Source organism: Xenopus laevis, chromosome 9_10L (genome assembly GCF_017654675.1).
Source record: "Xenopus laevis strain J_2021 chromosome 9_10L, Xenopus_laevis_v10.1, whole genome shotgun sequence".
NCBI lineage: Eukaryota > Metazoa > Chordata > Amphibia > Anura > Pipidae > Xenopus > Xenopus laevis.
In genome coordinates this window covers 67,704,791-67,721,792 of record NC_054387.1, presented here as the reverse complement: position 1 = coordinate 67,721,792, position 17,002 = coordinate 67,704,791, and the positions used below count along the sequence as shown (strand labels likewise).

At 38.7% G+C, this 17,002-nt stretch overlaps 1 protein-coding gene and 1 non-coding gene across 2 annotated transcripts in view; both read right to left on the bottom strand.

Moving 5' to 3' along the window:
- kif5c.L (kinesin family member 5C L homeolog) overlaps positions 1-17,002 on the bottom strand; it is a 39,873-nt gene that overhangs the window by 10,398 nt on the left and 12,473 nt on the right. The window contains exons 4-14 of the mRNA XM_018235757.2: positions 16,638-16,742; positions 15,333-15,381; positions 13,148-13,203; positions 12,358-12,445; positions 12,133-12,257; positions 11,927-12,031; positions 10,663-10,811; positions 10,050-10,198; positions 4,779-4,954; positions 3,923-3,991; positions 3,162-3,368 (exon numbers count right to left, since the gene is read on the bottom strand). Coding sequence (XP_018091246.1) covers positions 3,162-3,368; positions 3,923-3,991; positions 4,779-4,954; positions 10,050-10,198; positions 10,663-10,811; positions 11,927-12,031; positions 12,133-12,257; positions 12,358-12,445; positions 13,148-13,203; positions 15,333-15,381; positions 16,638-16,742 — 1,278 coding nt within the window. The remainder of the gene's footprint in view (positions 1-3,161; positions 3,369-3,922; positions 3,992-4,778; positions 4,955-10,049; positions 10,199-10,662; positions 10,812-11,926; positions 12,032-12,132; positions 12,258-12,357; positions 12,446-13,147; positions 13,204-15,332; positions 15,382-16,637; positions 16,743-17,002) is intronic.
- LOC121398539 lies at positions 1,004-1,110 on the bottom strand. The gene has a single exon (XR_005964367.1). It is a non-coding gene; the product is annotated as a U6 spliceosomal RNA (small nuclear RNA).

Here is a 17,002-nt window from a genome sequence, read left to right as displayed (position 1 = left end):
TTATGAAGTGAGAAGAGCTAGTGAAGGACTATGGGTACATCAGGGGCATTATAGTGGCTCTTTCTGCCACACAAGCTAGGAATGCAAACACCCCATTTAGCAAAGTCAATCCAAGAAAAAAGAAAAATATTCAGAGACCCAGAAATATATTACTTACTGGGATTTATCATATCATTGGCTTTGTGTACATAGAGTGTGTGTGTATGAGAAAATAGCTTTACCCATAGCAACCAATTAGTTATTTCATTTTATGACTGTAACTGTACTACAATAATCAGAGACAATTATTGGTTGCTTGATATTGGGGTAATATTATAAAATCTTCTTTCAGCCAATTAAAATAACAAAAAAATTACTTTCTTCTCATATATAAGGAGGGCCATTATTCTCTATCTACCTGCTGACATTTTGGTTGATGTATCTCAATGTTGTGCCCTGGGGCCACACACTCCCTTGCTGAACTCATTCATCATTTGGCTTACAATACCATCCATATGCAGATGACACAAACTGCCTTTCCATGCATGACCTCTTATTTTTAGCTCAGTCTTAGGTATCACATTTTTATGGGAATTTCATAGCAAAACAACACCTGCAACTGAACAGGTCACAGACTGAGCTAAAAATCTACAGGAGCATCTCAGTGTTTTCATGGTCAGCAGTACAACCATTCCTCTAGTTCCACGTGGCTGCACTTTGGTTGATACAAGTGGCTGTTCCTCATGTGTCTCTCTGGACCCTCTGGCCACAGCTACAATACACATTTGTGCCCTGAGATCTTGATTTAGATTGGGCTTTATTCATGAGATGGTTGTACCTTCTCCTCATTGCGTTGGTTTCCTCTCACGCTCCAAAAACATATAGGCAGGTAATTTGGCTCCTGATAAAACTAACCCTGAGAGATCCACAGAAGTGACTGTTGAGGGGATCTGTCACGTTTTCAAAAGGACTTCAGTTTTTGGCATAAAACAAAACAGGAAAATACATAATTCTTTTTTTTTTTTTAAATATAGAACGCTTCAAGAATTTGCATGTCATCCTTGCGCAGGGGCCATGCTTATCTTCTCTGTATCGTTCCATTTTTAGTATTTGTGCTGCCGAAGCAAGCACTACATAATTTTTCTTATTGTGTTTAAAGGAAGATATTGACCATGCCAAGTAGAGGTCTCTTAAGAGGCATCTCTGGGGGACAGTCATCTCCTTAGGCTGATATGCTGTAAATCCAAATCCAATCAGCACCAGAATTCAGACTGACAATACTATATTTACTTTTCTTAGGGCAATATGACTGTTATATAAGAAATCTGCTGTGATCTTCTTCTAGAGCTCCTCATCCAAAGACAGAAGAAAGATCTGGCATTTTTTAGCGATAAGGACAGGTGGAACATGGGGTTAGTTATGGCAATATACTTTTCATGATTTTGATCAAAACCCCATTAAATGTCAGCCTTCAGTACTATATGAAGTTGTGGTGGGGCCTGGACCAAATCAGAGTCTACAGGGCCCTAATGTTTTAGCTGTCTAAGGGTACTGGGTATTGTAGATCAACAACTGGAGGTCCACATGTTGGTTTGCTGTTGTCATCTTCACCTGCTGTCAAAACCCAGCCCTACTGTTGTTATCTTGCCATACTATAACTGCTATACCCCTCAATGTCCTCAGTACAACACTCAATCTGGAAGTGCCACTGCTTACTAAATACAATCCTAGGAAATGCAAACTATTTCACAGAAAGGCTAAAAAGCAACAGAAGTAACGTTGTCAATAGAATTAAGAGTTAATAAATATAACAGACTAATGTGTAATTAACTAATCTACACGAGCTTCCTACCACATACTGATATCCTCCAAGCACAACCCACACAGTTTAGAAGATATTTCAAATCATTTGTTATCGTTATCGGTAATGATCATAATAGCTACTTCAAAGGCCATTTACTTTGCATATCTTAATGAATTTTTGTTATCAAGCAGCAGGTATTGTGGGAGCACCATTTAGAAATGTCTTAACAGCGCTGGCTGGAATTTGCAGCAGAGAGCTGCATTATATGCAATTATGGAATCCCTCCAGATTCACAGCTCAGCAATGTTTAAAGAACAGTAACACCAAAAAATAACAAATGTGATTAACTTGAGCAGACCAGTTGTACTATTTCTGTCCTGTATATAATGTAAAAATGTATTGTGCTGTGGTCAGTAGTTAAAGGAAAACTATCCCCCCCAAACAATGTAGGGCCACCCCCTGGGATCATAGGATTCACTGTACTCACAAACATACCAACAAACCATACATGTATGGTCACATGAGCCAATTAACAAACAGAGTTCTATCTTTTGCTTCCACACTTCTTCCTGTTACAGTTAGTGTTGTAGTATTTCTGGTCAGGTGATCTCTGAGGCAGCACACAGACCATCACGAAATGGTGGCTCAAGGCAAGAGATGTAAAAGGGCAATATTTACTTAAATTTATATTCCAGTTTGGTAAGATTCTTTAATATGCCACTTAATATGATATGAACTATCTGTTGCTCAAGTGTTCATATTGGGAGTATAGTTTTGGTGGCTCAAGGCAAGAGATGTAAAAGGGCAATATTTACTTAAATTTATATTCCAGTTTGGTAAGATTCTTTAATATGCCACTTAATATGATATGAACTATCTGTTGCTCAAGTGTTCATTTTGGGAGTATAGTTTTGGTGGCTCAAGGCAAGAGATGTAAAAGGGCAATATTTACTTAAATTTATATTCCAGTTTGGTAAGATTCTTTAATATGCCACTTAATATGATATGAACTATCTGTTGCTCAAGTGTTCATTTTGGGAGTATAGTTTTCCTTTAAATCAAAACCCCAATGGTATCTTTTACACATTGAGGAACTTCCCCACCAGAAATACTACAGGGAAGTATTTTTGAATTCAACCATATTTGGAGGCATATACTGTATATCCAGTCAAACACTACAGCTGTTACAGAGCTAATCTGGCTAATCAATCAGATCACTAGATAAATTTGGCCCATTACAACTTCAAGTTTGCCATGGACATCATATGCCACCAGAGATCATTGGTCAATTCTAATGAGATATTCAGTACTGGAATCCCACACAGAAACGAATGAAAAAACATGGATTGCCATCACCAAACCAATTTTCTGGACTTACTGATTTTTGGCCCAGTTCATCTGACAGTTGTTCATTGAGCTTTGTCTTGTCCTCCACTTCCTGAGATTTCTGATCATAATTGACAGCTAGCTCTTCCAACGCCTGAAGCACCTCCTTCACCTCATCTTTGGCTGCATCGTTTTCAATTTGAAGGCGTGTTAGCTCCTCCTGGATTTTCTCGTAATCTCTTCTTGTTGACACCAACAGCTGTAAACAATAAACACAGCAACTGTTTGACCTGTCATCCCCAACTGCGATGACAAAATACTTTGTTGAATTTTCCTACTTTTTAAATCTGAACTGGATCTGGATCTGAATAGAACTGGATTAGCAATTGGGTTTAAGGTATTTCAAAAAGGACATTTCCCTGATCCTCTGGCATTAGACGGATTCCTTTGAGTAAAAATGTTGATAAAAGCCTAAAGCCCATATTTTTGTGTTTAATAATTGTTAGGTATCTTCATAAATTGTCTTCTTTAGATTAGGACAAGACTCTTTGCAATGTCTGGACCCCATCATCTCTAACTCTGCTTGAACCCACATAAACCAATTTTTGCATGTGGAACCGCAGGGGTGGAGTCAATAAGTATGTTTTTTGATACTGCTTAACAGGTAGTAGACAAAGATTAAAATATATGGCTCTTGTCAGCCACAAGCTTCCAGCAAGAGCAATATTCACGTATTGTTGTTCCTTTACAATATCTAAATGGGGCTAGGCACCTATGGTCTATGAGTAGAAATACAATTTTCTTTTACTGTACCTCTTCCTGATCCAGCATTTGTTGATTTATTTTCTCTACTAGCTGGCTCTGCTGATTGATCTCATCATCCTAGAGATATGGAGAAACACTATTAATACTCATGAAGAAGGATTAAAAACAGTAGTACTGAGGGTCAGAAGTAATACAAATGCATACTGTATTGTCTGTGTATTGTTGCTATGCTTTCTTCAGCATTTTCTATTTTTTTGGCAGGCTGTGTTTTGAACTGCAGGGGCACTTACAGGTGGCTGCTGGATATAATATGGGTAAGTGCTGCCAGTGTGATGGACAGCATGGAGTACAGAAAGGCTGTAGGAAGGCAGTGTGAGGCACTACAAGGGTGTCAGTGTTTTGTACTAGAAAAAAAATCTCAGCTGCGTCACCTGCTGGTAAGCCGGACAGTTGCGAGGAAATTTCAGAAGAACATGAAGAAATTCTTCTGACATTGCTTTGCATAGAAAAGGAGGCTTTTCTCTGCTTTGTTCTAAACAGAGCGAAATAAGAAGGCTTTCCTCTTCTCACTGTCTGGCTAGTAGGAAGCACAGATGATGCTTTTATTTCAATTGTATTATATTAGCAGTGTAAAAATTGTTAATATCTTGAGGTTGCATTTTAATCCAGTATTTGCAGTCCAATATGGTTAGTTGGACGAATAGATCTCCATGTTGGTGTGACTGGCCTGTGCAAATTATACTTTGCTGCATTTACCCATATCAGGCATCCAGCAGTTAGCGCTAGCACACATACATGTAAGTACAAGGCGTGTTAGTGTGAGTTACTTCATAGCTGTACCATTCCCATATACAGAAATTTAGTGCAGGGAATTCAAACAAGTCTTTGGTTAACGGGAAGCCACCTTATCATCCAGTTGTCCATACAAAGAAGCAATGTCATCGTCATATTTCTTCTTCTCCTCGGATGAGATGTTGCCTGCGCTAAGCAGTCCGTTATCAATAACTGGGGTGTTGTCACATGGTTCCAAGGTCTTCTGGTCCTTAGCACTTATCTGTTCATCTAGCGGCACAGCATCCCCTATTGCACAGAGAAGGGCACAGCCTTTATATCACACAATTATAAAGTTCGCACAGCGCATATTTATCCACAAATGGTTGTACTGATCATGTTTTTTCCTGAAAGCTAAATTATTTTATTACTGTGCTTGTCTTTCCAGTTTTTGTGAATTTGTATTGCGCACAAATATTCGCAAATGAAACGGGTGTTTGTGTGAGTGCAGCCACTGTGCGAGTTTGTTGTGCGTGAAAAAGTAGTGACAATAAATTAAATTTGCAATTTGCAAAACTGTTTTTTTATGAACATTTTCTCCGCCACCAAATTTGTGTCGTAACTCAAATGACGAAATATTTGCAATTTGCAATTATGCCATAAAAAGTACATCCGCACAGCGAATAATAATTCACAATTCTGTTTGTACATTAAATGCATCACTCCAGCTTTATAAATATAACCATGTGCAGGGCAAATATGTTCACTGTGCGAATCATTCTGCGCTGAGATAATTTTATAAATAAGTCCCACTGTACTTACACAGGGGAATGCAGATGACTTAGGAAACAATTATTTGAGGCTTCTGCCTACCTTATAACCACATATAGAACAGACAACTCACTATTTCAGAAGTCCAGGTGCTAAATGGTAAACTGTATATAGATGATTACTGCATAGCTCTAAAAACCCTGCCTAATGGTCTTAAAGCAGAACTAACCCCTAAAAACTAATATGGTTTAAAATGCCATATTTTATGTACTAAAGTTATTGCACCAGTGTCAGCATCTCAATAGCAGCAGGATCCAGGACTTCAAACTTGTCACAGGGGGTCACCATCTTGGAAAGTGTCTGTGACACTCACATGCTCAGTGGGCTCTGAGCAGCTGTTGAAAAGCTAAGCTTAGGGTTTGTCACAAATTATCCAGGAGAAAATGATGTTGCCCTATAATATAAGCTGATGCTATAAGATGATGCTAGTTGCACTGGTTTCTGTGCTGCCATGTAGTAATTATCTGTATTAATTACTAATCATCCTTATATTGTGACATTTGTATTCTATGTGTACTGTATATTGTGAGTGGGTCCCTAAGCTCAGTAACTGACAGCAGCACAGAGCATGTGCAGTGAATCAGCAGAAAAGAAGATGGGGAGCTACTGGGGCATCTTTTTGGGCACAGATCTTCCCTGCTAAAAGGCTGTGGTTGTCTTGGGCTGGTACAGAATTTCTAGCCTACTTCTTTAGTTCTCTTTTAAATAACTTCCTAACTGGGCATGCATTATACAGATCCACCATTTTTCTGCTTGCCACATTTGCTTGCATGTGTGCTGTGCCACCTTCCATCTCTTACAATAAGTACATCCCTGCTAGCTGTTTGTGTACAGAAAAACATGATGTAGTCGTGTAACATGGCACCGAATCTACAGCCATGCAAACTTGCTGTCTCCATGGAGATGAAAAGAAACTGAAGCTACATGAAGTACAAGGCCACTATACATTGCTTCCCCCCTTGTTTTTCTTCTCTAATGGGCATCATTTATTTTGGCTGTATTTCTCCAAGGTTTAATGAGGCTTCCATTGTCTCTCAGGCAGCCTGGAAACCTTCCACAGGGCTTCAGTTGTGTTATAATCCCATTTTAACAGAAGGTGCATAGCCAGAAGCATAAATGTTATTGTGTTGTGGTCACTGAAACATACCTGTAAATTTACACTCCCTGTGAACTCCGTATGAGTTCCCATAAGCCCGTACAGAGATACCACAAATCTTTGCAAACATAACCACTCCCATTATGCTAAGCACAATTTTGTAGGAATATATGAGCGTATAGGTGGCCTTATGTAACATCCCAGTAGTAACTGAACACTAATAAGAGCTGCATGTTGAGTCCCTGTGTAAACCAGGGCATGAAATGTTAACATGACAATAGAGATCAGTGGAGCCATTCCCTGAATTGCAGACGCATGCTGTGACCTATACGGAAATCCGGAATAAAGTACAAGACTGAATTAGAATAAGCATGTGTGTGGGAGTGTCCCCCCTGCTGGTATCCAGTCACACAGCACAATGTGCCCAAGCATTTGCCTTCTATGGTATGGAGAGAGCATGAGGGTGTATACACAGCTAATAAGTGCTGAATAGGATAAACCCTTGTAATTCAATTCATTCATCAAATGAATATCACATTCATGCAGCTAAATTAAAAATTTCTCATGTCAGCACTAGATTAGCTCAGTAGTGCGGCACTGGGAGCAGGCTGAATAAACATCACGAAGATCAGGTGGGGGTAGATGTGCTGACAAAGGAAATGTCTCAGAACACACACACAGGAGGCTAAATGCCTGAGTACATGTTGGTGGAGGCACAAAAAGGAGGAGACAATGAAAAATCCATAGACACTTAGTCGGCACGAATTCCCAACTGTTTGTGTGTAGCAGCTCGGCAGGGTATCATTTCTAAATATATATAAAAATAAGACGTAACAGTCATAGATGTATATGGAAATTTCCAGGTATTGTTTCAAATATGTGATATTATATTGGCATCTTCTAGCAGTTACGGCCATTCTACAGTGCCATCTTGCCTTACTGTCATCATCCTAGCCTACTATTATCCTAATGTTGCAGCCATCTTGTCCTACTGTCCCAACTACAGTTCATCACTTGGCCAATAAAAATAATGTTTGATGCAAATGCAAAAATGGAAGAAAGCTACAAAAAGGTTGATATATATTTATTTCCAGAATATGTGCCAGATGTAGTCTCAGCAGTATTATCTCACTTTCGCCATCGTGTCCTACTGTTGTCCAAACATGTTGTCCTATTGTCCCATCTTGCCCTACTGTTGACATCTTGTGCGAATGTTGCCAACTTGCATTTGTACTAGCCGACTATACTGACGTCCTTGACCTAATGGCTTCATCTTGCCTTACTTCTGTCTTAATGTTACCATTTTTCCTTTCTGTAGCCATTTCTGTAGTCAGTCCCACCTTGCCCTACTGATGAAACCTTGTCCTCATGTTGCCCTACTGTTCCAACCAGAGTTGTCACCTGTCTTTATAGCAATGCTATTAATGGGAAAAAAGGAAAGTTACCAGAAACGGTGGCAGCTGTCGGCTGCTGATAATATCTCTGCGTGTATTGCGGATCGTACGATTTTCAGTGGGAGACTGTCACTAACTTTGTCAGACATAACTATCGTACGATTGCTGTCAGAGGTAGTACATTGGCTGATCTGTTCTTTTACTACTTTATTTGGTCGGAATGGTAAGACTTTGATCTGAATGGTTAGTGGCGGGTCGGGAGATGGGAAAGTCCGATCGTACGTCGATTCGTACGATCGGATCTTTGAGTCTATGGCCAGCTTTATTCAGTTCCATTAAGGACAGCTCTGCCTCTCCCTTTATTAAGGCAATTGTCTGAGGGAAATCAAGAGCAATAGGGCCAGGGAAGGAACATGTGTAAAAACATGACCAGAAATGGAATCTGTAGGAAAACGTGATGGGAAAATGCAGACACTGAACCTGTAATTACATTTGGGAGTTATATTCTTGGCAATCTATGAGCTGGCGGCAACCGGTCACCATGGAAACCTCCTCCTTCTAATCAAAAATACATTCAATGCTCAGCAGTCAGCATGCACCCCTGGGACAGAGATAAATGCAGAGCTGTGCTGCTCAATAGAGAACAAAGGGCAGACGAGAGCCTGCTGATCACAAAGGGAATCCTTTATTGCCAGTGTCAGTGGAATTAGGCATGTAGAACCTCAGTTACAGCTGCTTGCCCCCATGCTGCCATGCTTGTACTTTCCTGTGTATCGTCATATTTGACAGTAATCAATTTAATATATATTCCTCATTTTATGTACAAAAAAAGTTGTGAAAAAAAATTGCTCAGTGACTTTTATAATTATTCCTGTCATAGGTAATACATGTGTGTATATATATATATATATATCCATATCCTTTATCTTGGCCAGGCTTCATAAATATACCCTCACCCACCCACATGTTAAGGCTGTCTCACCTTCTTTCTACATTTCTACATTTGGCAGAAGAGCAGTAATTTACCCCTTTTATAAAGGTCACATAACTCCAAGGTGACTTTTAATAACTTTATATGTGCATAGGGTGCTTTTTTACAAAATAATAATTGTTTATGTTAAGGTTTAAACAAGTGACTGGCAGTGTGCAAGGGGAGGACTTTCTAGAAGAGATCACCATAAGATATAAAAAGCACTTTTATAATGACTTAGGAGTGGGCTGTTTATAAGGATATAGTTTAAAGGCACAAGGCTGCAGGTTGAGTAATACAGGGATCTTGGAGTATCACTCATGTATTAAAAGGGATAATGTACCGCCTAATGTAAATTATAAGGATATTAGTAGTTATTGAGGAGTTCTATGACCCTATTAAGGCACAAGGCTACAGGTTGAGTGATACAGGGAACTCAGAGTATCACTCGTACATTTTAAGGAGTAATGTATTCCCTACTGTAAATTATAAGGATATTAGAAGTCATTTAGAGGTTCTGTTACCATATAAAGGCACAAGGCTGCAGGCTGAGTTATACAGGGAACTCTGAGTATCACTTGTGTATTATAAAGGATAATGTACCCCTACTGTAAATTATAAGGATATTAGAAATCACTGAGGAGACTCTAACACCTGCAGCCCTCAAGCAATTTCTCAGTATTTACCTGATCGGATTTATACATTAAGGACTAGTGTGGAATATGGTGCTTAAAAGGACTGTGATATTTGACACTGCATATCTTAAAGGGGATGTTACCCCCAAAAAAGTTTTTTTTGTGTAAATTAATTGTAATTGTAAGCAACTTTCTTATACACATTCATTGAAAAATTGCAAAAAAAATTAAAGTTGTTTGTAAATGTAATTCCTGTAAAGGAAAGCTGTATGTCTGATTGTTTACATTCTCTGCAATTTTGGAAGAAATGTAGCATGTAGAATCACATTTACTTTTGTTATGCAGAGAAGAGTTCCCCTTTAAGTTTTTTGAGCGGGGGTGGCAAGTCAAGCGAATTCTCTGCACTTTGCCTTTAACAACACAAGCTGCTGAAGGCGAGGAAAATCATTAAATGTTAATGAGCGCCGTGTGTTCTTACCCTTCCTCCATCTGTTCAGCTCCATCTCAAGATGCTGAATGATGTTCTTAAGAGATTTGCTTTTATCCTTCTCTTTCTCATATTTCTTCTTCCATTCCTCTGCTGTCAGCTCCAGGTTGACAGATACGGTGTTCTTAATAGTCTTTGCTCTGCGCCAGGGAAAAATGGAATTTTATCAAACTCCATATTTTTGTCTATTTTTGTCTCTAAATGAAAGATCTCTAGTAGGGTTATTGATCTCATCCACCACAAACAAAATTCTAGATCAGAAATGTCTACATAGATGATACAGTATATCCTGTTCATAGCTATCATGTTGGATTTACTCAAATGATCTCACCAATAGTCAAAATCCTTTTTCTTTCCTTTAGAACTTAAATTTTCCAACCTAAAAGTGTCAAGAGTACTAACTCTTTCCTGATTCCCATGTGATGAGCTTGGTCTACTACAGGTCATCAGGTCAATGTGTAGCTACATAGCACACATTGCAATATCCCAAATACTAACATGATCACCAGAATCTAACTTCAATTTAAGGGTAATAAATGGAATATTTGATACTCCACCTCACTCTCTTAGGGGTATTATTAGAGACATACACAAGGGAACCTACCTCTGCCCAAACATAAGCGTTGACTTTGTTTCCGCTTCATTGAAAATAGATGGAGAGCAGCAGATTATAATGGTGGTTCGGCAGTTCCCACCAAGAGAATCCTGTAGAATCCGGGTCATTTTACTGTCTCTGTATGGGACGTGGGATTTCTAGAAAGCAAATTATAATATACTGATGGAATTTCTAGAAGGAATCCCCAAGGAACAGTTGTGTCTGTGCAGAATGACTCCTTTACAAACGGAGCTGGTAGCTCAATCATGTACCGATGGCTGAATTTAAGGCAAGGGAAAGAGGACATTTGACTGGACCCCCAGAATCACCAAAGGGCTCTTTATGCAGCTAAATAGTAAATGCTAACCAAGTAAACAGGCAGATGTAGCTTTGGGGGCTTCTCAGCTGTCAGAATCACAATCCCAGGGGACAATCAGCCTAAGAATTGAGAGACACTAAGGGAACATCAAATCAAGTATAATACGCAGAGAAGGTTTGTGTATTTTGAAAATGGCAGTATAGACGATATTTACAATTTTTTTTTTGTTTACGGAAAAAATATGGTGGCCAACATTCCATAAACCTTAGCCACATTTAAGGAAATAAGTAGTCGACTAGTAAAACTGTTAGGTAACAAGACTCCAAATGGAAGCAAATCTTCTAACTGTGGCTAATTCAAAAACAATAAACAGAATAGAGGTCTTGAAGCTTTGCATCTCTGGTACAAACTGCTTTCATTGGGTTAAATTTTAAAAAGGGAGAACTGACCTAAGATGGTGCAAATGGGGACAACTGTCCACATCCCCACACACTGTGGACTCCCAGACAGTTCTGAAGTGCAGGGGTTAGTAGATATAGTAGGGCAAGATGGGCAATAACACTCTATACCTGCCCAACCCGTGGCATTTAAGTTATTGAAGTTGTGTTTTTGTAAGTGTGTTTTGGTCTAGGTCTGGGGACACCATGGGATCCAACAGAAGGGCCAATTTGTGGCATGGCGGAGCCAGTGCAAAGGTGAGAAACCTGTTCAAATTTTGCCAAGGACCCAATAATAGTTACTTTTTCTGACTGTAATAAAGAACACATTCATAAAAGCACAATACGGTCAAATAGAGTAACAGAATGACCAACATAGAGAGAACCTGTTACCATTGGTTCATTACTTTTATAAAAAGGGCATTTTTGACCACAAAAGCAGCTCAGGCGCTGGTTAATCTGGTCATCTTGCATTGATTTTATAAAGAGAAAAACACACCAGTAATCCATTACTTACAGTTCCTTCAGCTAAAGCGGAGATTACGTTCCCCAAAGCAGATAGAGACTTATTGATGTTTTTCGCTTCATCCAACACGGCTCCCTCAGCTCCAGTCTTGCTGACCTGCCAGAGAGCACGGAATTCTCAGCAATCTGTACAGAACAAGCACACGTAATTCAACCCAAAGATGTCATACTTCACAAGCTCTAAGCTACGGGACTTACCTTTTCACTCCCGGCTAAATCCACCAAGTAGAGCTTTCCGCTAAGTTTTTTCTCTGTCTCAACATTCTCCTGTTTGATATTTATTAAGAAAATACTGTGGCTTCTGGAGCTGTGCTCGTTCATATCTGAAAAGGAAAGTAGACCAAAGAGATGACCCGATGGTTTCCCACTGACAAATGGTCCACCAGCAGATATAAAAAGTGTGTTTAGTCCTTGGCTACTTACTTGTAACTGCAACATGTCTATTTGCCTTTCCTTCATCAATTACATCCATCACCTCCTCTGGGCTGGATACAAATCTTTCTGTACAACCCTAAACATACAAACATCATAGTAAGGAAAAGTTCAGTCACTTCTTCTAGTCCATATTCTACAACTGTAACGGCAGATCCATCAATGGGTATTGGGATATTGTGAACACAGCAATTCCAATACTAACTGATATGAAATTCTCTTCATAGAGTAATTTGTAACATTTTATTCAAGCAGCTTCACGTTGGACACACTGTCCTTCACATTGATGTGCATGCTGTGGTCCACCAACTGGTATGAAACTCCCAGCATCCCTCTGTTAAAATGGGGGTAATTGGAGACAAGCATTTCTATAGTCCCTCTTATCCATATGCAGTGTCATTACTAAACTTGAACCAAAAAAGGGTAGAAACGTACAAGTAGAATATGCAGGGAAAACACAGTGGATAGAAGGAATATACAGAAGGATACCTGGACTTGGAAGGAAGAAGTAGCAAATGATGGTGGTATAGAGATAGGGAAAGAATGCACAGTAGGACAGAGAGGTAGGAGACAAGAACAAGGTGAGGGTAGACATAGAAAAGAAGGCAGAATGCCATCAAGGGAGCAGAAGGTGGGTAGGAAAGGACAGATGGTGGGTAGGAAAGGTTGGAGACCACATTTCATTTTCAATATCACCCGTACAGTCCCTTGAGTTTTTATTTCATATGCAATCCTGGTTATTGATATTGAAGGAAGAAATAAAAATCTAATCCTACTTTACCTTGACAAACGGAACCCTGTTTTTATCTTCATGGACAGCAAGGTTTGTTTTGGACACTAAAGAAAGCAAGAGAGGATTTAATTGTAGTTTGAACCCTTATGGGTTTATTTATCAAGATTTGAGTTTGGAGTTAGAGGTTTTCTTTTGCAAATTTTTTTAAAAAAATTTAATGTTTGCTTATTTATCAAAAAAAATCTGATATAAAAAATGTGATTAAAAAAATAATGAAAAAAAATCAAATAGCTTGGATTTTTGCTCTATTTATCATTTTCTATCAGTCGCAAAAATGTAAAAAACTTGCATTGCAAAAACACCATAGACTTCTATATGAATTTGCCAGTGTAAATATTAAAGCTTTACGAATTTTTTCAAAGCATAATTTGAATTCATGAAAAAAATGTTGATTTGTTGCAAAAATTCGAAATGTGGCTTGAAAACCGTGGCCAGAATAACTATTTTTCTTTTTAAGAACATGAAACCAGATCTTCATAAAATCAGCCCAAATGGGATAGTGTGACTTCACAGTTGAATTTATACACAAGCTTAAATAGTACTGCCTTATTTTATGTCACATAGGAAATCTGCTCCTCATTTATAGCCTTTCAGTTTTCTTATCTGTCTATTCAAAGAGTCTGTGAAAAAGATGTGCTTCCCAGCTTACCAGGTAATTGCATTAACCCCAATATAATCAGCTAGAAGCTCTATAGCAGAATGTGGGAGAATTCGCAATTTTAATAAGATGTGATTGTTCTGTCTAAATCTCTTAGGCCCCGGCCAGGTTGCAGCCGTGTGACTTTGATCGAGGGGGGGGGACTCTGAGCCAGTCAGAGAGGAGGAGAATCAGCAAATGTCATGAGTCATATGAGACTTCTCTTCTGATGGTGCATCTAGAATCCAAGCAATGGATTCCCACTCCCATCAGTGCAATTACTCACTGCTGATTTTTATATACAGTAGGTCATGAGTATCACAACTGACATCACCATGGCTTTGCGCTACGAATATGTGACTCAGCATCAGATGCTTGTTGTAATTAGTTGTAAGGTGCCACTGCATGTAAGCAACTAACTGAAACAATAAAGGGCCACAACATATCTTTGCTTCTGTATAAAGGTGCATGGTTTTGGGTGGTTGTTAACATAACAGCCTTCATTGTTTTTTATTAGGTAAGCAAGCAGATTTCCTTATATAATGATTCATGCACCTCTACTAAATTATTATGATAGAGCTTGCTAAAATTCTGTACTACTTGCCCACCTACCTCAGAACTACCACAGAACTGCCTTGGGGGTAGGGTTGCCACCTTTTCTGGAAAAAATATCGACCTTCCTATATATTTATCTTTTTTCCCTATTAATAACATTGGGATCAACCATCATTTTTACCGGCCAGGCCGGTAAAATACCAGCCAGGTGGCAACCCTACTTGGAGGGGGGCAAGGGGCAACAGAAAGCCTGCATATAGTCAGTCTTTGGGTTTGGGTACACAGAGCAACTAAAAATCATTTGATGGATATTTCTTGCTTCCTATTGGTTTTGCATTTATGTAATAAAAGGCACTTAGTTTGCCCAGGTCTAATAACCCATAGCAACCAATCAGCAAGTAGCATTTACTGTTCGACTGTTTAAAAGCAAAGAGCTTACTGGTTGGTATGGTTACTGCTCTTAGGCAAACGCAGTTATATATGGGGGTTAGAGACTTAATTCATTTTTGAATAAATTAACCTTAATATGTAATACGTTGGCAGGCAGGGAGAGGCATGAATCTCAAGTTACACCGCTGTCACATGAGATCTGAAATATGCCTGTATCATAATAACACTAATTTAAAGGTGAGCTACCTCTTTAAAAATTAAAGAGCTGGAAGTTCACATATATAGTTACTATATAAGTGTATAGATTGGTCAGTATGAGTGTGTGTGTATATATGTGCACTGGGGTCCATTTGGAGGGGTTAGACCCAGTTAGGATAACCTAGACCATTCTGGAGTTCCAAGGAGGCACCAGAGGGAGGCGGAAGTGCATAATATTAAACCAGATGACTACCTGGACTGTGTTTCATGAAATAGAGCACCCACCCCACCTCCAATGCCGATTGGACAACCATGTAGTCTTCTTGTGAGAATCTATATACATGATACATGAAAGTAACTAAGCCATATTAACACTTTATAATGTTTTCTTACCATCCAACAAGTCCCTTATTTTGTCCAAATAAATTTCAAAGTAAGACACCTGGACATAAAAAAATATACATTGTAAAAATAACGATAATGTGTGCAGTGATAGACAGTTTTCTTATACAAAATAACACATTTAAATCACTAAACAATAGAATTAAACATTATAATAATAGGAAAAGCAGAAGTCAACTGTAAGGATAGCATTATCACAGTACTTTCCCCATCTGGTTGAGTCTGGTTTCCAAAGGTACAGTTCTGGGGCTTAGTGTATGGCAGGGGTGCCCAAAAGGTTGATCAGGCTCTACAAGTAGACATTTAGCTGGTGATCAGTAGATCTCAAGACACTGTCAAAAAACAGCTTGACTAAATCAGCTTCCTGTTTCATTCTTTTCATTGATATTTTTTATGTTAAGTTACATAAGAAATAGTTGTTTGTTAAATATAGCAATAAACATTTTCTCAGAAATCAATATTTAAGTAATAATTTCCAAGGAACAGAATACTCACAATGTTTTTATGAATGTAGATCATAATGGGACAACATCACGGGGAGGCCCTTCTATCAAAGCTCGAATTTCAAATTCATGTGATTTTTTTTTTGAATACATTTTAATATACTCACAATTCGAAAAAATTAGAATGTCTAATATTCGAACTAAATTTGAATCATATTCTAATCGTATTTTTTTCTCCAAAAAAAAAACTTGAATGTCAGGAAGGCTATTAACATCTCCAAATGGCTCAACGGACCTCTGCCATTGACTTGTACATGAACTCAGCAGGTTTAGATGGCGAATATTCGAATTAGGACTGTTTCCATAGTTGAGTTGTGATAAATCTAAAATTTATATTCGAATAGGGAAATGAAAATTTCAATGTGTGAATTTTGACACAAAAAAATTGGAAAATTTTAATTTACTATTTGACCCATAATATATCTGCCCCTTGAAGTAGATCTCACATTAGTATGGGCACTTCTGGTGTACGGGCTCATAAGGGCGTCAGCCTGAGCTGGCACCCATAAATGATCTCTTAAAGGGTGACTCTCCCAAAGGGAGGCCATGGATAATAAGTAAGAGTGTGTCTTTACAGATCACTGGAATTGGAAATACTTGTAAACATCTCAGATCTCCCCTATATAGGTATGCATGATTCTCTGTACAAATAAAGAGGAATACATGCAAAATCTATGAGCATAACTTTGTGACAAAGCCTTGTCTGTACAGGTTGACATATGGAAAGTGACAGAAAGTGATGAAATCACATCCGCTGTATGCGCTCTTATATAACATGCCACTTTAGATTTACCTTGATGTGGAACTCTAGGTTTTCATCCATGGAATAGATGTGATCAAAGATGTCATGTGCAATTCTTGGAATTATCCCCATTCCCTGAGGGTCGTGCAGCTTCCCCTGGGAGCACAAAGACAAAGGGGAAGCTAAATAACCTGATTTTTACATCAGCAAAGCAACACTGGCAAAGATGAACCTACATGAACAAATACAATGTTTGCTTTTGATTTTTAATGTGCAGCAGATCAGTAAATGCTGATTGGTTGAGCTGGGTTACTGAAACAGGGCAAACTTGCCCATAATATTCCCACACTTACAACCCTACTCGATTTAAAAAATCTATCAGACAGCTCCAGTGAGCAAGTGGTTATGAACATTAA